At 40.0% G+C, this 27099-nt stretch overlaps 1 protein-coding gene across 2 annotated transcripts; it reads left to right on the plus strand.

Moving 5' to 3' along the window:
* Positions 1-14838: 14838 nt before the first annotated feature.
* Positions 14839-17431, plus strand: glulb (glutamate-ammonia ligase (glutamine synthase) b). 2 transcript variants are annotated; one of them, XM_084012347.1, is made up of 7 exons: positions 14839-14972; positions 15346-15526; positions 15623-15784; positions 15867-16013; positions 16109-16236; positions 16352-16551; positions 16637-17431. In XM_084012347.1, the coding sequence occupies exons 2-7, from the start codon at positions 15361-15363 to the stop codon at positions 16953-16955; spliced, it is 1122 nt and encodes a 373-aa protein (XP_083868473.1). In that variant the 5' UTR covers positions 14839-14972; positions 15346-15360; the 3' UTR covers positions 16956-17431. The 2 variants fall into 2 exon arrangements, with proteins under 2 accessions (XP_083868473.1, XP_083868474.1); XM_084012348.1 differs by having other exon boundaries at positions 14879-14969; positions 15344-15526.
* Positions 17432-27099: the final 9668 nt, after the last annotated feature.

Raw genomic sequence — 27099 nt, forward strand, 5'->3', positions numbered from 1 at the left:
GATATCACAGTCAGGTTTACTGCAGAGCCTTTCCAAAGTTGCATTGAGCCCCGAAGGAGGAATAAAACAGGTATCAAATGTATTCTCCAGAAACTGAAATGGCAGTGTTATTTTGAGAAACCGTCCCTGAATCTTGCACTATTATGTACTTAAAATACTTCAGGGATGACACAAAAATGAGTGTGATGTATCGCTAAACTCTGTGAACTTGCTTAAGTTGAGCTAAATCTACCAAAATAACTTCAAAGCAGATAAATGCTACATTTAATACACAAACTTATCTCCAAACGGCACATTTTTGTTCCCTAAATTGCGTAACCTGTAAACACGTCATTGACCATCTGACGTGACTAACTTGCTTGTTAGCCAACAGTTGCCTATTTCCACATCCAGCATACACAGAGCAAAATTAGCATTCGTTAGGAATCATGTTTCTGTTCTCCTGCATGAATTTAAGCCTCTTCAGGACACATTCATTCTCTTTTAGCCCCTGAGAAAAAGGTTTCAAAGGATATACAATTACAGGCTTTGAGGTTATTTCTGAACATTATTTAAAAATTTTAATGACCTTCATTTGAGCATACAATTACAAGATGAATTCATCGGCAAAAAACTTTTTCAATGGTAAATTAAACTTGTATCTGTCCGTTGTACATGTTGCTGGAGCCAACAAAAGCACTGGAGGCAGGGGGAAACAGCTGGCCTGGCTCTGTCCAAAGGTAAATAACTACAAGTCAATTTTTCTACAAATTTCGAAGGGGTTGCTGCATTGGCCAATTTCTTGTCAACATGTAGATGCCCCCCCCCCCTTCCAGTTTTAATGCGAAGCTAAAGCTAATCAATTCCTCTGTAGATTTTCAAATATGACAGATATGAGTTGTATTCATGTTCCCATCCAACTATAGGCAAAAAACCCAGAAACTACTCGTACCAAGTGCAGTCCGGCTGATCCGGAGTATCTTCGTAATGCGGACAGTAATTCTGCCTATAAGCAGAGCTAAGTGTACGGCCATTAAAGCACTGCAGTAGCAGCATGCTGCCTCCTAACTGGCAAAGGCCGAGTAGAGCGAAGAAAATGTCTGGAAGCCTGCAGGGTCTCTTAATATTAATGAACTTCTCCTCACATGGGAATAGCAGGAGCATCTCCTTTTCCTTTTCTCTCCTTTATTATGCTCGTTTGTTTAATTAAAAAGAGTGTGTTTTAGGGAAATGAGCTGCTGTCGACCGCCTCTGGGGTGGTTCCCACCAGGAAGTGGGCTGCTCGCATTTCGATGGAGAAGCTGCATGACATTGATTAGACCTGAGACCCGGTTAAAAAATACATTGTTTTTAAAGAAATGGCTTTAAAAATGATGGCAAGATTAACCAAAGAGTAAAATTCCAAGCCAGGCTACTTTTTTAGATAGCCCTGCTCTTCAGATGCTGGTCCAGCCAGCATAATCTTAAGGTGCATCTACGTACACACCTGGATTCTCAGCATTTTAAAAATCTAAGGTGGTTGACAGTTGAAAAGCGGGCGGTCTCTATATTTGCACAGATCAGGCAATCACATAGATTATGAAAAAATATATGCAAAAATATACTGTTTTTTTAAATATATATATATATCTATATATATATATATATAGATATATATATATATATATATATATATTGGATATTTTCCATTGTGCGTGGCCTCTGAAATCCTGACTGTTACGCACACATGCCCAGTCAGCAACACAGCTCGTCATTGATGGACTCCGTGCGTCATGGTATACATCTTTCCCCCAGTAGGCTTCATCGAGACACTAACAACCAGCAGCTCTTTTCAACACAGATACGATAAAGTCTTTCAAAATACCCAGTTGTTCCATTCTGCATTATAAAGCTTTCAGCTCGCACTAAAAAAGACTCTTTCATACAAGCGTAATTGTATTAAGTGTATTAATGAATTAACAACAAAAATAAATGGAAATCAATCAAATAAATGTGCTGTTTAATGTTGCTACTACAACTACTACTACTACTACTACTACTATTAAATGCATATTTTAATGAATTCAGTGGTCTCTTTGCCTTCGTTATGAACTTTATAATTCATTCAATTATAGGATACAGTCTGTAAAAGACATTCATCATTCAGTGTGTTTTACACTTCCAGAGAATATCCTGGTCTCTAATGTCGAGAACTTCAGAATACCTGAAGCTGAAATTACACTGCATTTAAGGAGCTTCTTTGTCTTCTTTGTTGGTTCTCAGAAAAAAGACGGGTGTTGGGGGAGGAGCAGCAGAATGAATGGACATAAGGACACCAAGGTGAGGGAAGGTGGATTGAAAAAAAACAGCATCTGTACACAGCCTATTTTTTTTTTTGTACATTCAAAGGTTCAATTTCTTTTAGGTTTTCTGCTAGACCGTCCCGTTAATACCTCCCTTTGGGTGCAACAAACCAGAAAGCTACAGTTTTTGTCTGCAGTTAAAATGTTTTTTTATGGATTTAAGCTGAATATTTATTTGGATAAATCATGTTGTGAATTTCCAAAATTAATACGACATTTGGAATGAGACAATTACAGAGGCAAAGCCTGCATGCTGCGTTGCTCGCTGTGTGTGCGTTTGTGTGTGTGTGTGTGTATTTTTGTGTGTGCGAGAGAGAGACAGAACTATTCAAACCAATGTTTCTGTCAGTTATTTATAATACTAATTTTAAGTAAGTGTCCAGAGTTAAGCTTTGAAGCTTTACTATTCGGTACAGTAATGGTGAAAAGAGAGATGAAAGTGGTGACTCCCTACCTTTGAAGTGGTCATGAAGTCCAAATATGTGTCCATTATTCAAGTAAGGTTGCACTGATCAAAGGAATCAAAATGCTTTTCATAAAATGTGTTAAGTTGGGAATATTATCATATGAAGTCCATTGCTCACTAACTCATAACTTTGTCAAACAAAGACTGCTCATAGACAAGTCTCTCTTCTTCTTCTTATACGGTGTTGTTGGCTTGCTTTCATTAACGTGCTGGCTTAAAAATAAAAGTTCACTGTTTTCATCCCTTTTCCTTTTCAGTGTGTCAAATAAGCTTGAAGCTGATTTAAGAAGAACACGAGAGGTGCTATGATGAGATAAGATAATCCTTGATTAGTCCCACAGTGGAAATGTACAGGGTTACGGCAGCAAAAGGGGATAGTGTAAATAACAAAAGCAGCAGATGCTAAATACATTATGTACATGGTATAAAACAAATTAACAATTAAAAACAGCTAAAAACAACTAAAAAAGGTAAAGTGACAGTAGAATACCAAAAGTGATGAAGTGATAAATAAACAGTCAACAATGTGTTTGCTGTGTCGGTATGTCAGCTATAGGGCTGTAACGATACACCAAACTCACGATTCGGTTTGTATCACGATTTTTTTTGTTTTTTTTTTGTTTGGCCTTTTATTGGCTTTATTCATAGAACAGCTGAAGATATGATAGGAAACAGGTTGAGAGAGAGGGGGAGTGACACGCGGCAAAGGGCGCCCAGGCCGGGAATCGAACCTGGGGCCGCCGCAGCGAGGACAAAGCCTCTGCACATGGGACGCCCGCTCTACCAACTGAGCTAAACGGCGCACCTGTATCACGATTTTTGACCCACGGTTCGATACAAATTTCGATATTATTTTTTTTTTTTAATTAAACATTTGATTTATGTAAGATGCAGATTTGGCGTGGAGGGCGTGTCTATCTGATGGTCTGTTAACTGCACAGGTCCCTCACTCAACTTACTACAGAGAAATGTCCCACAAAGCAACGTTGCAGAACCAAACTAAGGTAACGTAGTAACTGTAACTGTCTTTGGCAACGGGGAAACAAATACCGCAGCTGTACGTGGAGAAGCGTCCTTCCTCCCGCCCGTCCTACCGACTCCTCCTCACATTTCTGCCCGATAAACAGCGTCTGTCACCGGCAAAAAAAACTTTAACTCACCGAGTGTTTATGATGAAAAAAAATCTCTGCGACGGTCAGCCCTCCGAACCGAGACTTCAGTGAACTTTAGCCTCCGTCGGGTTTTGAGTGACAGGGAGACTCCAGGGAAACCCCTTGAAAACGCACACACGTCATCATCATGACGTGTACCGGGACGTCTCTTTGCGCTGCTTTCTGTGAATTACACAGCGGTTCGTCTTTACTCCAGCGGTGCTTCGCTCCGTGTGAACGAACAACGGCGGAGAATTAGCGAACGACCGCTGCGGTGTTAATGTGGTGTTACTTACAGCTCATAGTGCTGATCTAGACCGGAAGTTGTGTCGCGATTCTGCCTTCTCGTGGCGCGAGACAGGTTCGTGGATCTGAGTGTCGCGATTTCAGCTTCGATACATGTATCGTTACAGCCCTAGTCAGCTACCATCAAAGTAGCAAGATCAAATTATTCAGAATTGTCGAATGGCCTAATCTTTATGAAAGTAATGTTCATGCTGGTTTAAATAAATAACTTGATAGTAGGCTATTTCCCATCTTTGCTGACCACAAGTTTTGCTAAACTAATTATATGTGACTGCAGCCAATAAAAGGACCATACCAATGTTATCAAATGGCATTGTCCAGCTAGCTGACATAAACCTCTACAGTGTTAAGCAAGTTGTTGGTTTTATAGACTGTTTGTTTACGTTTTGTAAATAATAATAAACGTATCCGAATGTAGCTGAATTGCTTGAATGTTTGTCAAGATAAAATTCACCTCGTCGTTAAAATCCTCCTTCGAGCTCCAATTCCAGTTAGAAACTCAGTTCTTGTAAGGAACTATTTTTCCAGGCGTAATAACATTCAGCCCAACGGCTGTCTTGGCTCTGTTGTGATTGACAGCTCAGAGGGCGGAACCAAAGTATAAAGAAGGTCAACGATTGGCTGAAAGTTAGATTCAGGCTTGTGTGAAATGCAGGCTCGTACTGACACACGAGTCGCACCATTCATTAATGATTTTCAGCTTCTCCCAGTATGTCTTCCTCATACTCGAACTGGAACATGTTGGGAAGTTGTTCTCTGACCAGTATCTTCTTCTCTACACTGAATTGCGGATTGTTGAACGTATCTCGTACAAGCTTGTTTACCTCACTGCTTCCTGGTTACATGGTCCAATCAAACCCAGACAGAGAACTTTTGACCAATGGGATGCAGCCAAGGGAACATGTGGTTCTTTTGCCGAGAAGGGCGTGCTTGTTATTGAAGTCAGTGTACGCCGAAAGGAGACTCTCTTGAACTTCATATTACTGACCAGCTCCATCCAGGCTACTTACGCAAACTGGTAGCAGCGGACGTTAACAACAAGCGCACCGGGAACCTGCTTTCCAGCTTTGGACGCAGACTTGATTTGATAAATGTAATGACGTTTTTTTCCCCGCTTATTACAGTCATTTTAGATGCAATAAACAAAGGAATTATTTTAACAAGGTTGAATTACATAAACTCACTTTTATAGCATACTCACTGTGACATTTTTATATGTCATGACTTTTTATGGCAAGCTTTACGCTGAGATTATTATGCATTTTTGGAGCACTTTTTGCTGATTGTCGCCATAACAACAAACATAAAGTCTTTCTATGGGCATACCCATATTATCACTTTTTTTCTTCATGATGTACTATATTAGTTTTATTTAAAGCAAATTATACTAGACTTATCACATTCTATACACATACTACATACAAGATACTGAAAACATTGTTGGTATAATATGCTATGACATTTTACATTTTTGTAAAGTACATTTTAGAAGAAACACATCACAGTAGCTTCATAATTTGACTTCCCCCAATACTTCTTTTTATACTGAGCTAAGCATGAACGCATCAATGAAAGTCAATGCAAACTGTCAACGTTAGCTGTTAGCTCTGTTAGAAAAGACTGTGCTAGGGAGAGACCCCATGCTGTCTGTGGATGAGTCGGTCACTGCAATTACTCTGAGCAGCATGCATGGGAATTAATTATAATGTCATAAGTGTCTGTTCACGTTAGTTGTTCCTAAAGTTTTTTGCGTTGTTCCTCCGTGGCTTGTGTTGGACTTGCAGCTGTGACAAATTGCGAGATTTATGTCTTCTTCACCCACGCCGACCACATGTTGTGTGTGACCGTAACGATGCTGCCTATAGCTAATGTGAAACTATCATGCAGCAGCGGCACGTGTTTCTAAATGTGACCAACATATATAGGCCTATTTTTTTTAATTAACACTGACCAGTCGTGGCCAATCAATTGAATGAATTTGACTGCTGGCTTATTTGTTAACGTCAAACATTCAACAATGTTAGCATCAGTTAGCTGTACGTTTGTGAGCAACGGATGCAGCAACCATGAGTTTTTGTTTATTTGTGTGGCTGTTCAGCCTCTGACCAACTTCATAACTCATAAGAAGCTCCAGTTCTTTCTGCTGTTTTCCTCCAGCCTTTCTTCTTTTACATTTGTCTCCAAACGTCTTCATGAAACCGGTTCCTCAAGGACGGGTCAGCTGTTCCTGCTGAGTTACACACAACACATGATTTTCAAAATAAAAATACCAAAAACGTCATGAACGTGTTAAGGGAAGAGGTAAATAACATAACATAACAAATCTCATTACTTCATCATTCTATCCTATTGAACATTTGTGTGGCATTGTCGTAATTATCATATCCATTCAAAAACAATTGACAACATTGACCACCAATTTTTAATCAATTCAACCTTGATTGCAAGTGGGCATTTGTGCATTTGTGTCAAATCACAGTAGCCTTGACCTTTGACCTCTAAAATCTCATCAGCTCATCCTTGAGTTCAGGTGGACGTTCGTACCAAATTTGAAAAACTACAATATGTAACGTACGGGTCATTAAAAGGCGATCTAGTCAAACTCTATAAAGGGAAACAACAAGTTACAGCCATTAAGCCATAGCTGTAGGCTAAATTAGCCTACTCAGCCTCATAACTGTGGACGTAACTTTGTATGTACAACATACGTCAACAGTTTGGTGACATTTATCAGTGGTTACGGTGTTACGTCCCAGCTGGTAGACGTTTTGGCCCTTTCTGTGTTCCATCATTGCTAAACTAATTTAGGTTTCCATACGCTTGCACGCGTTGTTTTTCAGCAGCAGTTGTGGTCCGCCTCTGTTTCCAGATTCCTCACACATTCACAAAAATATTACTAGTGAATTTCAAGCCGCACCTCACAGTGAGTATGATTGTGGATATGAACACCACATCACAGCCACCCAGGGAAAAACATGAATATTTCAAGTTTATTATAAGGTTACAAGGTCCTCCGCAGTGTAATGTGAGTTTAATATCTCTTTTTTTAGTAACCTTTTGTTTTGGGTTGATGCAAACAATTGTTACTTTGGGCAAATCTTAGAAATGAAATGCCTTTTTTTCTCGAGGCTCGGACCACGCCTGCCTCTCAAACTCGATCTTCATTTTGATCTCAACTACAAACCTGTTAAGTTTCATGACCAGTGTGCGAGTTATACCACGGTGTCCGGGGGAGCCGGGGCTGGGGGCGGGCGATCTTTTTTTTTTTTTTTTTTTTGGAGGGGGGCAAAGTTTAAATGCTGATCCTGTCATTAATAGCAACAGCATATGCCTATTATAAAGAGAAAATCCGTTGCACGCACACCATAGGTCTATGTACAATATTTACATGAAACACCCCGATCGATCATCATCACATCATACATCACATGGGCTATAGCCTATAAGGCTATAGGCTATATCTGTACACAGAGCCAAACACGCGATAAGAGCAGCCAGCGGCACCACGCTTCAAGCGCCTCCGACGTGCAAGCAGGCAACACTTTTTTCATGAATCACGAACTAAAAATACAATTTTATTTCTCTTATTTTACACCTTTGAGGGAAAACCATGGCCAAAATATAATTAATTCGGCAATCATATCAATATTTTAGAGCTCCCCCCAAATTTCACAAATCATGTTTCCAGGGGAGCTCAGGTGGCCACCAGGGGAGCCATGGCTCCCCCTGCTCCCCCTTAACTCGCACCCTGTTCATGACTGAATCTTACACAGTAGTAGTAGGCTAGTAGACAACGCTATATCAATACCAATACTTATACCAAATATATAAATATACATGCATAAATATCAAATATACAATACCAAAAAAAAACAGTAAGTTTGCTCATTCAATTTTTTTTTTTTTTTTTACAGTAAAACACATATTTAACATGAAAACATGAGGCTGTAAAATAGCCATGGAGTAACAGGAGGATGTGTGGAGGAGAAATTGTCCAGCCGCATAAAAACGTGGCCCGAGGCAGCTTTTAAATTCAAGCCACGCAGCCCTTCATCATTAATAAGAGCGAGGTATCAGATAAGCTCATCTCTTCCGTAACAATAACATGAGTAAACAGGACTTCCTTTGGCTAGAAGCGTACACCCCACTCTCTGTTATGGCTTCCAATTTCTCCAGACTTTTATCCTTTCAGAATCCAATTCATTCAAGGCTCAACATAAATGAGCCCGAGTTGAACAGATAGTCGACATAGAGCGTTTTTTTATTTTTTATTTCCAGGATACAACAGTGACAGGGTTGTGAAGAATATGACCACACTTGAATCCCTGTTTTAATTGCTTTTTCAACAGTGGTAACAAAAGAGTCATTTAGACCACATACAATAGCATTCTCAGCTGGCCTGCCCTAGTTATTCCAGGAAGAAACTTTTAATTCAAAGTGCTGTGTAGATTAATTTTCTGATATGTTAAACATTGTTCTGCATACTAATTGACACCATTTTTTATTGTGCAAAGCAAGGCTTTTCACGGAGGGATAATTAAAAGGGCTGGCGAGGCTTTTATGGCACATGTTAGAACAGAAATTAGCCAATTACCATTTCTGTTTGAGGGGTGAAATGACCATCACTGTGCTTGGCTCTCTTTTATGTGGCCCACTTAATGGTTTTTAAATACCCTCCAAAATATTTAGTATTCCAAGCCAGAAGAGAGAATCAGAGAGCAAATTACCAAACCAATATATCTGCCCTCCAACATGAATTACTGTCAAACACAAGTTCACAAAACATTTCTTCTTGTTTCTCTGTATGTTATAAAGGAAATAAAATCCATCCTCTTATTCATTGCATTTTATCATCCCTCACAGCACGTGAGGACTGTAGGTGGAGTGATTGCGCCACCCTGTGGTGGAAATTATGACAACATGTGAAGGAAACCTTATCCAAAACTTTGTGTGAAGAACTGGTAACATCATCAATAACTCTGCTCTCTTCCTCCTCCAGAGGTTTGTCTTCCTCATCACTATATCAGATGGATGTTTGAGTCCAACGTTGGAGGCTGTGTGCAGAGACACCAGAAGGTCGTTCACCTTGAATCCCCGTTTAACACCGTACGAGCAGAATCTGGTGACATCATCAACTAGTTTGGAGCCAATCATGTTCCAGGATGCAAGTGGTCTTCTCAGTCTTCTTGTGTCCATCAGGTAAACTTTTAAAATTAAGGTTTTTAAAGGGTATAATCTTGGAAAAGTATTTTAAAGATTTTTCAACTTAAAACTTTTTTTAAATCCTTTAAAGTCAGACATCATGTCAGTTTCTGCACTAAACACTATGAGGTCTAATGCAATGTCCATGCTATCTGCTGTATACTGTATGTGGACACGTTTAGGGGGGGGGGGACTTAAAATAAATGAATTCAGACACATTTGGGGGATTTATGACAACAAGCACTGAAGCTTTTCTTGGCACTTCAATGGAGAATCTTAAGAAGACACTTCTTCTTTACTACGTTCTTTACTTCGTCACCCAGAGTCTTTCTAAAAGTGGTGTCAAAATGTCTATGTAGCATCGTACAGGTCCACACTTGGTGATACAATGTGATAGTTTAGTTTAGTTTAGTTTATTTATTTGTTCCAAACAAGTAAAGACATAAAAATAGGAATGAAAACACAACTAAATCGAAAGTCAAACAATTAGACATTCCAGGTAATATTTGCAGAGCAATAAAAATAATAAAGCAAAATTTGAATGTCCAACAATTTTTTTTTTTTCCTTTACAGCTCGGAAAGGAGTGAGAAGAAGAATAACTTATTTACTCTCACCCCTTATCCATAACCCTTCTTCCATATTTAATAATTGATTGATTAATAATAATTATTATCATTATTATTACTGTCAGTGTCATTGCTTATAATAACAATAATAACAATGATGATAATGTGTCAATAATAATTCAGTGTATTATCAATTACATACTATATGTATTAGACCCACATGTAACCATAGACGTACCCTAGACATTTTAGACATGCATACAGACATATATACATACAACTGATATACACATACAAGTCATATGTAGGAAGTAACCAAAATAAATAAATAAATATATAATAAGTAAACATTAACCCCTGTTTGTCAACCATCCCCTTCATCCCTGTACCTTGTGAAAAAAAGTTTTTTGTATGTCATTTTGAATTGGTTCATATTTGGACATTGCTTTAACTCCACATTCAAACTGTTCCACAATCCTACTCCACAGACCAAAATACAAAAAGTGTTTCTGGTTGTGCGGACTCTCTGTACCTTAAAATGAAATTTTCTTCTTAAATTGTAACCCTCCACTCGCTCATTGAATAATTTTTGTATATTTCCAGGTACGTTTTTATTTTTGGCCCTAAACATTATCTGTGCTGTTTTAAATGCAACCAGATCTGTTATTTTTAATCATTTTGACTGTAAGAATAATGGATTAGTGTGATCCAGGTACCTGACATTGTGAATAATGCGTATTGCTCTTTTTTGCAGAATAATTAATGAATGTAGCGAAGTTTTATAGTTATTGCCCCAGACTTCTGCACAGTAATTTAAATAGGGTAAGATTAGTGAACAGTAGAGAATGCGGAGTGATTTGTGATCCAGTACCTGCTTAACTTTGTACAATACAGAAATGCTTTTTGACAGTTTGGATTGTACATGTTTAATGTGTGATTTCCAGCTGATTCTATCATCCATTATAACCCCAAGAAATTTATTTTCATGAACTTGTTCAATTTCGACCCCATTTATCTTTATAATTGCTTGTGTATTTGTTCTGCAATTACCAAATAACATTATTTTGGTTTTGCTCAAGTTTAATGATATTTTGTTCTTGTCAAACCCTTTTTTCAGTTTGCCCATTTCTTTTGTTATTTTGTCCAGTAGTTGTTTTAAATTCTCCCCAGAACAAAAAATATTTGTGTCGTCTGCAAACAGGACCAGTCTCAAGACATTGGACACATTACAAATGTCATTTATATACATAATGAATAATTTAGGACCCAACACTGACCCCTGGGGGACACCACAAGCAATGTCCAAACATGTAGAACTATAGCTTCCCAATTTCACAAACTGTTGCCTGTTATTTAAATAGCTTTTTATCCAGTCCAGTACTAGACCTCTTATGCCATATCTTTCTAATTTATTAAATAGAATCTCATGGTTGATCGTATCAAATGCTTTCTTAATATCAATAAATATCCCAGCTGCACATAGTTTATTATCAATAGCGTTTGTGATCTTTTCAATTGATTCTATTATTGCAAGTGAAGTTGATCTGTTTGATCGGAATCCATATTGACTTTCAGTAATTAATTTATGCTTTTCTACAAATATGGCTAGTCTATTGTTGAACAGTTTTTCGAGTATTTTGGAGAATTGAGGGAGTAAAGAAACAGGTCGGTAGTTTGTGAAATGATGCTTGTTCAATGATGTGTATATTTTTGACTAACAACTGAAAATGTTGACTTCACCTTTCAAAAGATGAGACTGTAATGACATTTTATGTTCTGATCGTAACAGCAAATATTATTGATCACTTATTGATCACACCTTGGAGGGATAGATAGATTGATAAACATCACAAAACACATACACATCTTCTCCACATCCACAGAGACAAAAGGTTCATTTTATTTCATAATTAAATTCAAATCTGCTGTGTAATTCCATTTAATGCCCAAATACTTGATTTAATATTGATAAACGCTAAAGAGAAGAGGCAGAAACACTTCAGCTTGGTTGAGATTGTGCACAGACATTTAAATCCTACCTATTAGTGACATTATTGACTACATGAGAACGTGCAAAGAATTCATCCACTGTCCATCTAACAGGTTCAATAGAAGGAGAATGAACTTTCTTATATACGATGAATGAAATCAATGTGTTCATCCGTCTGCCAGGCCTTTATATACTGTAGGTTAAAGTTATGTGACATGGTTTCTTTCTCTTTTTTTTGTGTGACAATTCTTCATTCAAAATTCCAATGTTCTAAAGTCTTGAAATGAAACATCTAGTTTTTAAGTACGTTCTTTCAAGAATCATTTTCCACGTGTCTGGCCTGTATCATTCTGCACTCCTGCTGTTTGACTGAACATCAGATCTGACATGAATGTTTCAAATCTCTTCCTCATTTCAGCCACTAGATGTCGCCGTCTGACCACAGACCTCTTATGATGAGCTGTGAGGAGCCTTTAGGAGATGGTTGTAGTGAAACACTTCTTACGGTTTTGATTGGAAATATTCTCTGCAAACATCACTGTGTAATGTGGAACACACGTTTTATTTATAATTATATGAATTGATTATCTATTCACACAAACACATCCAACACTTTTGGCCTCTTATTCTTTGACAACTTAAAACCACTGCAGTCTTTCCTTCTACTTTGAGCTTTGGCCACCACTTTGAGAAAGTATTATATTATTGTGTCTTGCTTTCCTTCCCTGCAGTGTGTTTAATTTGGTGCATGTTTCCTCCTACTGCACAGTGTTTGGTTAATGTGTTGGTTGATTATTCGGGAGCTATCTGATGCTAAAATCCTGAGAGAAATGAAGACCTTTCTCAGGTTGGCCTTGTATCGAAGCAAAGAGCTGCAGTTGTTTTAATTTTACAAGCAACATATAACCCAATGATGAAATATAGATTGTGTTGTTTCAGCACCCCAGGTGGATTGGAATATTTGACTCTGAAAACATGTAAATTTATTCATTACTATGATTGATGGTTAATGAAGTCATTCTAACTATTTCCATGCTCTGAACTCATTTCCACGTTTAGTATTCAGTCGTGGTTAAACGTGACAATACGACTGATAATGACCTCTCCATGGCCTCGTGTCTTATTGTTGTCTTACATAGAAACTGTGATTTCAACATTTCTGCACAAACATCTATGGGCAACTGATCAATCATCCTGTTGTTGAGGGTGACAACCATATCTTTCCCTCCATATGTCATCCTTTCATGATCTCTCACTGCTGCCATGCAACATTTACAATTTAGCCTATTGTGTTCAACATCAGTGCATCTTCCCTCCAGTTTCCTGTTCAACCAGCTTTAATCTCTTAATCTCTAGGAACCACAAGTTCATTTACAAATGACCTGCAAACAGCATACTGTATACCCATCCATCCATTGTCTACCGCTTCTCCTGTATTCAGGGTCGCGGGGGGCTGGAGTCGATCCCAGCTGTCATTGGGCGAAGGCAGGGTTCACCCTGGACAGGACGCCAGTCTATCACAGGGCCAACATGTAGAGACAAACAACCATTCACACTCACATTCACACCTACGGGCAATTTAGAGTCACCAATTAACCTATCCCCATCCTGCATGTCTTTGGACTGTGGGAGGAAGCCGGAGAACCCGGAGAGAACCCACGCTTACATGGGGAGAACATGCAAACTCGAGAGTGCTACCCACTACACCACCGTGCAGCCCACGCATACTGTATACTTTCAATATAATTAAATAATAGAATGGTGAAAAGTACATACTTTTTGATGTAATGTACTTTGCTGAAGTATTTTTCATTTTATGCTTCTTTATACTTCTAATTCAGTTTTTTCTTCACTGCATTTATTTGACAATTATATTTACTTTGGTTATTTTTTAACATGGATATAATCAGTTGCTATTATAAAGAACTTAAATAAACTCAACCTCAAAGAGACAAAACCTTAAAATGCTGATTACACATTAATGAATCAGTAATAATCATCCAGTTATAAAGTGGACCGAACAATAATCAATCACTGGCAGTAGCTATTCAGCTGCATCATCAGAACTTTTACTTTTGGTGCTTTAAATGTATTTTCCTGACAATCTTTTAAATATATTTTTACTCAGATGCGAATTCAATCACTGTACTTAATTATAATTTGAAGGTAATTGTACTCACAAGTTAACTGATATTTTTTGCTGACAATACGCCAGTATACTTGAGTCAGATTTAGTATGTTTAGTACATACTGTAAATGGAGTTTTTTTAACTGCATTATTGCTGCATTTACTCAAGAAAAGAATATGAGAACTTCTTCATCCACCACTGGTATGAAAGTAAAATATGATAACACATATAGTACAGCAAAGGTGTAGGTTTGGTTTTAACATTGGTATTGGTACATTTATATGTGCAAGAAGAAAAAAAACAGGTGCTTGCTTTTTATACACCTGTGGTATATGTATATATATATATACTGTATAACTGGGTCCTCTATTCTCTTGATCTGAACTTATGAGAACAAATTGTTCTGTTTATATGAATGGCTTGGCGTCACTAGGGGGCGCACCACTTGTGAATTACCACCAATGACTGTCTCTTTGTGTTTCACAGTGTGAATCCTGGTCGAGTTGTCCACGCTGGCCGAGTGTGGTTGTTGTTTTGTCGTTGTTGTCTTGATTTATAAACTGCCACAACATTGTTGGTGAAAGATCAGAGCTCCGCTCTGCGGTTTATCCCATTATTGTTTTTCTCCGCAGCATCCGAGACTCCAACGTCACGGACTGATCACGTGCCCCCTTCGGCCAATCAGAGGCGTCGGAGAAGCGCAGCAGCAGCAGCAGCACTATAAATCCAACGTGAAAGCGCTCAAGAAGAAGGAATGAAACACAATAGAGACCTACACAAAGACCACGCATCTAGAGGCTCTGATAGTCTTCTGATATTTTCCTACACTTAACACACAAGGTAAGGGATTTCTGTCTCCACATTTCTAAACATCTGCTGATGGATTTATTCCTGAGCTTTTTTTCCTCCTCTGCTGAAACTTCCCCTTTGTTTCAACCTGTTATGTCAGTATTTGCGTGTGGACTGTAAACATAAATGCAGTATAACGTTAATATCAGCTTCTGCCTCACGTCAGCATTTAGCCTATAAATCAAAGACACCGACCATCAGACTGAGAGTCACACTGACGGTGCTGGTGTTGTTTTGTGATTCTCATCCAGTTGAACCTCTCCTGTGTGCTTTGTGACGTCATCCTCTCTGGTTGTCTACATGTTGCATGTGCCTTCAGATTTAGTGGCTCCACCGTCTGAGGTTTCCGGTCTTCACTCTGTAGGTTTGGGTCAAGAAAATGGCCACCTCAGCAAGTTCCCAGCTGAACAAAGCTGTGAAGCAGCAGTTCATGGACCTGCCTCAGGGAGACAAGGTCCAAGCCATGTACATCTGGATAGACGGTTCTGGAGAGGGGCTGCGCTGCAAGACCAGAACTTTGGATTCTGAACCCAAGACGATTGAGGGTAAGATATCTGCAAAATATCTGCAGGGTGCACTGAGACATGAAATGTTTCAGACTTTGCATTCAATTTCATTTACATTTACATTTACATTTACAGATCTTCCAGAGTGGAACTTTGACGGCTCCAGCACGTACCAGTCGGAGGGCTCCAACAGCGACATGTTCCTGATCCCGGCCGCCATGTTCCGGGACCCGTTCAGAAAAGACCCCAACAAACTGGTGCTGTGTGAGGTGCTCAAGTACAACCACACGCCGGCAGGTAAAAGCAGATCTGGACGGGCCCGAAAGCGGCCGCAGTTCAAGCTGTTTGGTATTTTCGGCTAATCTAGTCGCTCCAACAGAGACCAATCTGCGGCACACGTGTAAACGGATCATGAGCATGGTGGAGAACAACCACCCGTGGTTCGGCATGGAGCAGGAGTACACTCTCCTGGCCATGGATGGACATCCCTACGGCTGGCCCTCCAACGGCTTCCCGGGTCCACAAGGCGAGTATCGGGTCTCTAGCTGGTCTTTATTGAAATATGATGCGATCTTAAAGACGCGCTGAGTGTTAATATTTGGTTTCCTTCCACCTGATTAGGGCCTTATTACTGTGGAGTGGGAGCAGATAAGGCGTATGGACGAGACGTGGTGGAGGCACACTACAGAGCCTGTCTTTACGCTGGGGTCGACATCTGTGGGACGAATGCTGAAGTCATGCCAGCTCAGGTGATGTCCCTTTGTCTATTTATATTTCTCTTTTATGTGAAAAATGCAGTTTTTGTTGTGTAATACCAGTCATTAATCATTAATAATGTTAAAAACACCATCTGTCATGTTTCAGTGGGAGTTCCAGGTTGGGCCTTGCGAAGGGATCAACATGGGGGACCATCTGTGGGTCGCTCGCTTCATCCTCCACAGAGTGTGTGAGGATTTCGGTGTGGTGGTCTCCTTCGACCCCAAGCCCATCACAGGGAACTGGAACGGCGCCGGCTGCCACACCAACTTCAGCACCAAGGAGATGCGAGAGGACGGCGGACTGAAGTAAGGCTGAGTTTGTTTCAGTGCAATAAATAACTTGTGGTATGAATTCTGGGGGTTTTGTTCCTAACTCTCTTTTTCTTTACAGAATCATCGAGGAGTCGATCGACAGGCTGGCGAAGAGACACATGTATCACATCCGGGCCTACGACCCTAAAGGCGGGCTCGACAACGCCAGGCGCCTCACCGGCCGCCACGAAACCTCAAACATCGACGAGTTCTCGGCCGGCGTGGCCAACCGCGGCGCCAGCATCCGTATCCCTCGCTCGGTGGGGAAGGACAAGAAGGGCTATTTCGAGGACCGCCGTCCGTCCGCCAACTGCGACCCTTACATCGTCACGGAGGCTCTGGTGCGCACATGCTTACTCAAAGAAGAGGGAGAGGACTGCACAGACTACAGCAACTGATCGAGTCTTCAGACAGCGCGCCATTGCCAGTACTGTACTCCGCCACGTCTAAATCCCAGACTTGGCGCAGTGACCTTTACCCTTCTCAGTTTACTTGACAGGTGGAACAATGATTGAGGTGTTGCATTCTTCCATGTGCAGCATGTTTTACCTGTGGCACAAACACTGCCAACACAGTTTGTCATGGTGCCACGGCTGATTACTGGTGTAGAAAGACTATTATGTGTTTAACTTGTACTAATGAAAATGTTCTATAAGTGCAGCGGGGTTTTCCTGTAGATGTTAATGTAACATGTCTAACCCAAAGGCATTTGAATGTGTCCAGCAGACTTGACCTCTGTCACAATGGTGTTTTCATCATGATGTGTGTGGAAAAGGTCATATGTAAACCAATGTACTTTTGTATGTTTTTTTAATAATCAATGTCTTCATTTGTAATTGTAAAAAATAAACAAAATAAAGAGCTAACATTTTTATATCTGACTCTTTACTCGAGCATGTATCCTGTTTTGCCTCAAGTTAAATCGTGACATGTCTGTTTGTCACATGCAGACTGTCAGCTGATACGAGTCTGAAATGTGACCGGCATTAAGGGCAAGATGCACTATAACGCTCAACAAATGGTGGATAGTTAAGACACGGGAACATCCACATCCTCCCAATTATCAGCTGAAGGGGCAAAGTGGCCGCCTTCAACTGAAAGTCAACGTGACATTAAACGTTGAAAAGAGTTTCGACAGATGTTTCACTTGCCCTGAAGCAGCGTGAACGTGAGCGCTCAGACTTTGCTGACTTGCTCTCCTATATCGTAGTTCAGTGCAAAAACAAGTGGGTCATTGTCTGTCTGGTATGTTGTTTTGCTAACGTATGACCTGGATAACGTCTGGATTGGACCTTAAAGTACACAAGGAAAGTAAAAATAAAACTGGATTGGAATGTTTTCTTTCCAGCAGTGAGTTGTACATTGCAGTGTGCTGTCCTATTTAACATATTAAAGTTTAGGTAAGTCATTTAATAAAGTGGCTAGAGTTCACAGTTACAAAAGAAAAAAAGGATTTTTAAATCTCCATGCAAGATTCAACATGAAAAGGCACATAGACACTGTATACTTCTTTAAAACTGTTGTGTGATTCAGTGTGGCGAGCGGCTCCGGTTAGACTGGATCGTTCACCATGATGTCGGTGATCAGTATCATACGGTCCATCTCGTTTCTTAAAGGTTCAAGGAAAAATGTATCATGGGTCATGTTTTGGTTGGCTTGACTTAAAAAGAATACCACAACTTTTTGTTCTGCCTGTATCTATTTCACTGTTAATTCAATAGTGCTTCTGCTAATTATTTCTCAATCCATGCTCTAGCATTTTAGATATTTGAATATATTTATTCTCCCTTCCATCAGCCGCTGGTTTCTGAAAATCAACTGTGATCTGATGTTAATCAGCAAACAAAAGGAATTCCTATCTATAAAAAGTACATAGTGTTCTTAGGGAAAACATCGGAAAACAGTGTTTCATCATTGATCTGTACAAAATTATACCATCACCATGTTTACATGTTAAAATGGGCTTTGAATTCAACAGAAAATATTTGAATCCAGTTGAATCAGCTCAATTAATTGAGCAGCTCATAACTATTTTTTTGGTGATAAAAGACATTTCTGTTACAACAATTTATTCAAAAACTTGTTTTATTATATTGTTCATTAATTGTGGTTCAAACAGTTTGAATGTAATACAGGCCACGTTAAAAAAAAAATAATAAGAATTGTTTAATGTGTTGAAACTTAACTTTTTGGAATCAGACACATGTGCATGTATGTGTCACTTTGGGACTTCATGAGTCAAGCATGAGGCTGTGGAAGGAACTTCCCAGGATATTTAAAGTGTTTTGTGGAAACTGTGGTTCTGTGGCTTCAGGGCTACACCTGGTGTAAAACACTCTGGAGCTCATGAAGTAAACACCTGGGGCATAAACGGCACCGTAAATCTTCTACAATCTTCTGTTATTTGGCTTTGAGTCCAGTCATGTGCAAAGTCTGCACTCAAGCTTCAGTCACTTCAGTTGATTTCTTTAAAAATACGATATATGAATAATAGCTCTAAATTTTCTTCTTCTTGAGTTAGCGTGGATGTCCTTATGTTAACTGGGGTTAAACCACATGTCGTGGCATTTGCACGCAGGAGCGTATTTGACGGCAGTCTGAGAACACACCAAATTCAATTTGGGCTCGGAATTGATTGCCAACGAAGATAATCAAATCACATTACACGGATCTTCTTAACTCAAGTCCACCAGCGCTCAGTAAATGTGACTGCACGTGTGTGCCACTTGGAAAGAGATGTATTGGACATTCAGTCCACAGCTTAGAGTCATTTTAGAGTACAAAATCCCAAAACACAAGGAGAGTCATATGTAGTGAGAACATGCTGTAGTGAAGGAGGGGGTCGACCTCCTATCTGAATGCCTTTTCTTGCACCGCATATTTACTGTTGCACAACCTATTGAGTGTTCCCATTCCATTAGAAGTGGAGCCCCTCCTCCAGTTTCTCCTGTGTTATCTCACACCATTATACAGTCTGTGTACAGCGGGATCTAAAAGTGTGTGAACGCACCACTTTGACAACAATATGAGGATAAACATGGATAATTCGGATATGATAACCTGGGAAGATAAACTGCACAAAGAGGAGGCCTCATACAGAAAAACCATTATGTCCTGAGCCTCGTTTCCATGGCAGCCGGAGTCTAAACTCGGGCAATCTGGTGTGCGGAAGAGAGGCGGGGGTGGGGCTCCATACCAGGCTATTACATAACAGCAGGCAGGTTGAGAATATGTGTATTGCACAGAACAAACAACACAAACCGAAACTTCTTTCTTAGTCGAAAAAGCCAGTATCAGTTAGCGTTACATAATCTCACTTTGCCCTTTTCAGACACATCATCGTTAATGAAGAAGCATCCAAATTGCAACTCAATCAAGGGCTCGAGACTGAATTAGATATCTTGAGATAAAACCGCAAATGAAGCACCATCCTTGGCTGGATTAGTTCTAATCTCATTACACGAGTACAGTCTTCTATATATCTGTTGCTATCACTGGCTACAGCGGATTTGCTGTTTTCTGTCGCAACCCTGTCCCTCATCCTAAACCCCCCACAGAGCCTCCTACCTCTGCGGCGGTGGGTTTAAGGGCATGAATTGAAAACTGTCGCAGCCTTGCTGGCCTGCTGGTCGGAAACATGAGCAGCTGTGAAAGCAGAGCTGCATAGTGAGACGGAGAGGTTAGAGAACCCTGGAGGAGGAGCAAGACCATCAGACCACCAGTAACCGTCATCAACATGTCAAAGAAGCACATGGCCGTGGTGTGATCGGGACTGTCCTGACTGACCTCGTTAAATCTGACCTTAAACCTCACGTCTTACCTGTGACTAGTAGACTGACTAGATAACTAGACACAACATGGTTCAATTCAGGTCATATCCAAATTTAGCAGAAGAAAACTCTACGGTCAGGACAAGGAGCTTCCTTGTGTGCTTATATGCATGACCTATTATGGCGGCTCTACACATGCATCCCAGCTGACCCAGTGATAGGAAACATGAGTGTCAGTGACGGTAATAAGCTCAATGTTAACATGCAAACAACAGGCACACACATTATACAACAATACACACATCGGCTTTCTTACTGAGCGTTAGATAAGAAGATCGATACCACTTTCATGTCTGTAGGATAAAGGATAAGAAGCTACAGTCAGTTACAGGCAGTTAGCTTAGCTTATAGCATGACGAGGTAAGCTGGCTCGTTGAGAGTGAATATAGATTTATATCTTCTATTCTTGTTATCACTATGAAGTCTGAATATATATTGCAATATATTGCAGTCTTTAAGCTAAGCTAACTGACACTTGGTTAAAGCTTTAAGGAATTTAGAGGAATTGTTTATAGGATTTTGGAAATACACTAATTTGCTTTCTTACAAAGAGATATATGAGTAGTTTATCCCTCAAATATGTTTGTTCAACATCAAGCTACAGCTAACAGCAGTGAATTAGCTTAGCATAAACAGCAGAGACAGGGGGAAAAGCTGCCTGGCTCTGTCCAAAGGGGGAAAAAATCTGCCTAACAGCATGTCTAATGTGACAGGAATGTCTGTGGTGCAGATTTATCCAGTTTCACAACAACAAACGTTATGTAGCATGTTAATTAGTGAGCCTCAGGCCCTGGTAGGTGGATTTGGTTACATCTGAACAGAGCCAGGCTTTCACCTCGCCTCCATTCATTACAATCACTACACTTGGTTCATTTTGTACTAAGTGTACGCAAAATGGACAGTCTCTTTTAAACGGTTTCTGTGTCATTGTTGCTAACTCCCTCTGTGAAAATACTCACTGTGGTGTTAACACAACAAAGAGGAGGAGGCGGGTACTGGGTTGCCGGGGAGAAGGTTTTAAAGTTAACGAGAAAGGCCCGAGTGCTTTACAGCCAATCAGGCTGCCCCCAATATATTGCTGACACATACAAACATATCAGGAATTTTAAATATGCTTCGCCACGTGCCACAGAGTTTTGTGTTGTATCCATATCAGCTCATCACATGTGTTCGCTACATGCTCAAATATTATATACAGAAAGGTGACCTGCATTAAATAGCTTCGCAAACACGAGAGGTTGTAAACACGGGTGAGAGCTTCACCTGTTTTTCTGTTCCGTGTTGACAAGATCAGGCTAGACACTTCTTCCCTCAAAGGTTTTTCTCCCCGTCTCATCCTGTTTTCTCTCCTCCCTGGTGTCGGGTTACTAGCACACAGCTTGGACATTAAGTTCTTTTTGTTCATGTGACTGCTACTTGAGTGCATGTTGTTCTTAGTCAAACTGGTTTGAAGGAGCCTTTTGTATACTTAACACAACAAACAAGCCTTTGCCCTGCAGGACCATTTAATCAGTAGTAAACTCTTGAAACTATCGTTGTTTTTTGCACAGTTTATCTGAATGGAATGACACAATATTAATCAATCATGAGGATTACAAGCAAAAGTAAGGCCACGTCAGTTATTTTCACAATTGATTTGTTCACTTGGACGTTCTTTCTGGACTGCTTCTTTCACCAGTCCTCTTGTTTGTGTGTTCCCCTCCCCCTCTGCCGTATCCCATCATGCAGTTTACAATCCCTGACCTTCAGGAACTGCAAAGGCAACACAACCCCCATCCTCCAGGCACAAAGATAATGGTATTTCTCAAAGGTCACGCGAGTCAGCATCAGGGTGAGTAAAACCTAGTCACAGCCCTGGGCCTGACAGAGGGTGACACATCAATCTGCAGAAAAGCTACAGTCACACCTTTCGAATGTCTTCATAGTGTCCAACCAAAGTCTTAACTATGTGGATGTTAGTGTCAAGCTCTACACATGGAGTCTCTCTGCTACCCCCCAAAAAAACAAACCCCGGACAAATGGACAAAGGACATTCCTGTTTGCGTTCAAGCATGAGGTCCACTGAGGACAGACAGTGGTGACTTAATGCTTCCTCTGGTTTTGCAAATGTTTGCAAGTTTTGATACCTGATAAAAGTGTATATTTGTTATCCTACTAAACAACACTCATTTTTGTTTCAAAGGCCAAAGTGCATTTTAGAAGAAGTGAGATATATTAAAATAACAAACAACTGGTCAAAAATTAAACAAAAAGAGAAAATTAATGAACTGGCAGGTGAGATGTGATAACGAGAACAGTGCAATTTAAAAGTCAACAGATTCTTCACAGATTTTAAGAAAGGATTTTTTAAATAAAGGCACTTTATTATCACAGGGATAAGATTTTTGCTGGATCTATTCATGCCCCCCAACCGAGCAGCACCGTCGGTTCTCTCTCCAGTTCCTTCGTTGTTCTTAGTAAAGAGCTACATAGATCAGTGGCCACAGATGCAAAGCAACATTCAGATTCCCCATCTCCATTTATAAAAGAAGCCTTTTGGAAAATATATGAATGTGCTTTCTTGCTGAGTGTTGGATGAGAAGTTTGATACCATCTTCCTTTGTTTCCACTAATAAAGCTATAACCAGTGAGCTGTTAGCTTTGCTTAGCATGAACCAGATAGCTGGCCTCTGTACAAAATCTATAATAATAAAATAATTCTCCCTATTAATAACTTATGTTACTGGATGCTTAGCAAAGCAAATCTCAAATCACTGCAGCCAGCCAAGAAATAGTCAAGCACAAAACATAAACCCCTGTAAAGGTTACACTGGCTTTTGTTCTGATTATACAAACAATATACAGTAGCCTATAATGTGATAATTGGCTAGCTTTAATGCCACTGGTAGCTGTGTTTTCTCCCTTGGGACAGAGCCATACTGGTCATTTCCCCCTGCTAAGCTAAGCTAAGCTAACGTCTCCTACTTGTCGCATCATATTTAACAGAAAGACATGAGAGTGTTATCTGAACCTCGGCAAGAAAGAGAATAAGCATATTTCCCCAAAATGTAAAAGCAAACTTTAAATATGCAAGCTACAAATAAGCTACAAGTTACCCTGGCTCTGTCCAAATATATCAAATTCCACCTTCCAGCACCTCTTGCTCACTACTCATATCTCATGGTTCTCATTTTCTCATCTGACTTGACAAGAAAGTGAATATGAGCAGTTACCAAAGTGTTCCTTTAACGATAGACTTGCTAATTTTAGTTGTTGGGTGTTATGGAGCCCAGCGGCTCCATCAAATCCTCCCCCAAGCTCATGTGTTGAAATCCTACAGGTGTGATAGTGGCTGTAACTACAACCAGTCCAACTGTCTTTTTAAAAGACCACGGACCATATGGGGGTTAATGCTGCATTGTGAATTGGCACCGTGATGACGCATTTTCGGGACTATAAGCTGTGAGTCCCATCATTCCTCTAACTCCCTTCCACAGCTGTGACAATTTATGACGGTGGAAGAGAGATCAGCAATGTGGCACTTTGAGCAGGGAAGCCACCCATCGACTGGCTACTGCAGATTTGCAAACACTTCCTACTTCTGTGAACCCCTCTCAGCACTTTGACACTCTGCTCCTTGGAGAGCAGAAGGCTGTATAACATTGCTGATATGATACTTTTCTTGCATTGCTTTGGTCCAACAGTTCCTTATACTATATGTAGGCTGTGCATTCGATTTGTCTGTCTGCACACCCCTGACTGCACCACGCTTGTAAACGTTCTGCTAGATATGACATGAACATATTGAACAAGTCATTATGGGCATCATCAGGAACAATGTGTCTGCAGGATGAAATCACTTACACAAACGGTGCACTTACTCTCTCTTTTGAGGCAAAGTGATAAGAAAGTGGGGTGCGTCCTAACGCTTGGAGTCAGATTAAGATTACATCTGATAATTAAGACATTTACATTTTAATAGAGTTGCCCCTCCCTCATTTCACTGTAACTTACTATCTTGCCTGCAATAAAGATATATTTTTTTTTATTTTTTTTCTATTGTAAAGTGTTTATTTGGCCACAAATGTGAAGCTATAAAGAGCTGGATATTTCTCCATTGAAATCAGGCTGTTAAGCCACAATAAATGAAAAAAAAACAAAAAAACAACTGAAAGCCAAAATTGTACAGAAAGAATATATTGTAAATATATTGTAAAACCATATCAAGTTTGCATTAAGAGGTGCAATGTGGGTCGATGTATAGGTTATGCAACTGGATATAATAAAACCATTCTCACAGCTGGAGGACTTGTTCTGTGGAAAATTCGAAGATCTGGTATGGTCTCAATTAAGGAGGTCGACTCCAGCATGAAATCCAAAAACCACTTCGTCAGAATGACTCAGCACTTTTGTAGTATGGCAGTAATTTACGTATGTAGCCTCTGAGTTAAATATTCATTCATGTCCAGCTTTCTTTCCTTTTTAGACCTCTTATATGTTAGTTCATGGGGTCGTTTTATCCCTGAGGGACTAATGTTTGTTGTACAGCCAGCAGTCTAACCATCAAGCAAACAGTAAACAATGCATACAATATAAAGAACACTTTGATTTATTTAAAATGCCAGGGACAAATGGTCCAAACAGATGACATGAAATCTGCTAATTCAGGATGAATACAAATGCTGTGATGATGTGAGTGATATTTCTAAATGAATGGCCCACATTTGTTTGAAGCTCTGACTTCTCAAATGCAGCATGTATTTGTCCTCTCCTTTAATTCTGTGATCATGGGGGAAAACACTTTCCTCTGGGTCGAGAACAAACACAAACATCCAGTGAACTGACAAACCACCCAGTCTTTTTTAATCACAACAAGGAGGTCCTGGGTGATGCTCCTTCAACTAGCTGTTATTACAGCTTCAGCATCCATGTTCATTTATTGCATCACTGCTTGCGTAACGTCCACCACAGCTTTGTTGTGACAGCTTCCAGTGCACGAACACAAAGACGCAAGAGTCATAAACACTTCACCTCCATGTGAATGGCTTCAGTTTTAGTTCACATTAGCTTAATTTCTATTTTAGGCTGAAAACTTGATGTACTCATAGCCTACATGTGCACATGTCATATTACTGTAACAGAAATATGAATTTAATTGTTGGCCAACAATTATAAAGGTCTTAACTAGAGCTCAGGTTCAATTACACCAAACCACTCAATTTGCTGTTTTTTCTCTGGTTTTGATGATTATATTCATTGTTTACTTGCATGATATAATCAGGCATCAGCTAACACATACCATTGTTCAAGTTTTCTGAAAGCTTACATGAGGGAATAGCATTATATATGTGGTGTCCCTGTGTGGGAAATGACGCAGGAGGAACGCACTGGGATGAAAACTTGATACGGGTCGACAAACAAGGCGCATCCGGGTTTAAAACACTGCTTTGTGAAGGTGATTTGGTAAGTGTCCAATTTCAATCTGCTCTCCTGGGAACGTGCAGACTGGCACTGTCCATTAAATCACTTTGTGAGTCTCATGAGAACTCCTTGGTTACACATTCTGTCTGGTCGGAAGAAAAGAAAAAGAAGCATTCTGTTCAATAAGTGATAAACGTTTTTGGAGAAATTCAGGAAAAAACATTAAAGTTGTTCCAAAATTAAAATCCCTTAGGGAAATGATTTGGGTCACCTATAGTCAAAAAAAAAAAAAGATATTGCAACTATTTATGCAAGAGCTGTGGCTATGTTCTCTAACCTAGTTATGCCAGATCAAAGCCATTCCCCAATAAAAATATATATTTATTTCTAGGCCTCCTTCAAAAACAGGACATATAAAAGAAAGACTTATTTTTCTGAAAGACCATCTTTTTCCAGAGAGAAACGGAACAGATACGGATCGTTCTCCTCTAATTTTAAAGCATTCAAATTCAGAACACTCTGCTATTTTTTAACAGTAGGCCTGCACATGTTCACAACTGGATACAGGCTATCCTAAATTAGAGGGTTTTTTTTTTGAAGGACCCGGTGATTTTCCACAGTTCCGTGACTCCAGAGACCATTAAAATAGTGAGTAAACAGCGACACGCTGAGGCCATCGTGAGAACACAGGTACTTAGAATGGCAATAAAAGCAGTTAGACCCTGGCTGCGATCTCAAACAGTATCAGGTTGTGATTTGTCCCTAATAAATCACCGGAAATGTGCCGTGTCGATGGAAAAAAGGCAAATACTTAGTAGCCTGTTTAGTAATGTAGGTCACATACGGGGTATTACTGACGTGTTTTAATTGGGTGATTTAGTTAAGGCCTCATAACCTAATAGTTCCATTAAAATATCAATGCGCTGCCAACCTAACCTACTACAACTTTAAGTCACATACAAGTTAGCATTAAGGCTTTAACACAATACAAGCTTATGCAACTTAAGCTAAATAATCTTTGACCTCTACATGCTAACGGTCGTTTGTAGTTCTCTGATAGTGACCATCTGCTCAACGGGCTCCCGGGAAACGGCCCGTGAGCTCAGTCAGTTCAAGGTAAGACGAGCCAGGCCGTTAAGATGTCGTTGCTGTTGCTGACTAGCAGGATAGATGCTGACCAAGTCCCACAGACGGCTGCTGCCAAACTCCGCCCGTTAACACCACCGACAGCACATCTCCCGTATGTTACACTAGACCGGGGCGGGGAGGTCTCTGTGACATCTCCTGGACCGGCACTCCATAACAAGCTCCA

This window comes from Eutrigla gurnardus (genome assembly GCF_963514095.1).
Source record: "Eutrigla gurnardus genome assembly, chromosome: 6".
Taxonomy (NCBI): Eukaryota; Metazoa; Chordata; class Actinopteri; order Perciformes; family Triglidae; genus Eutrigla; species Eutrigla gurnardus.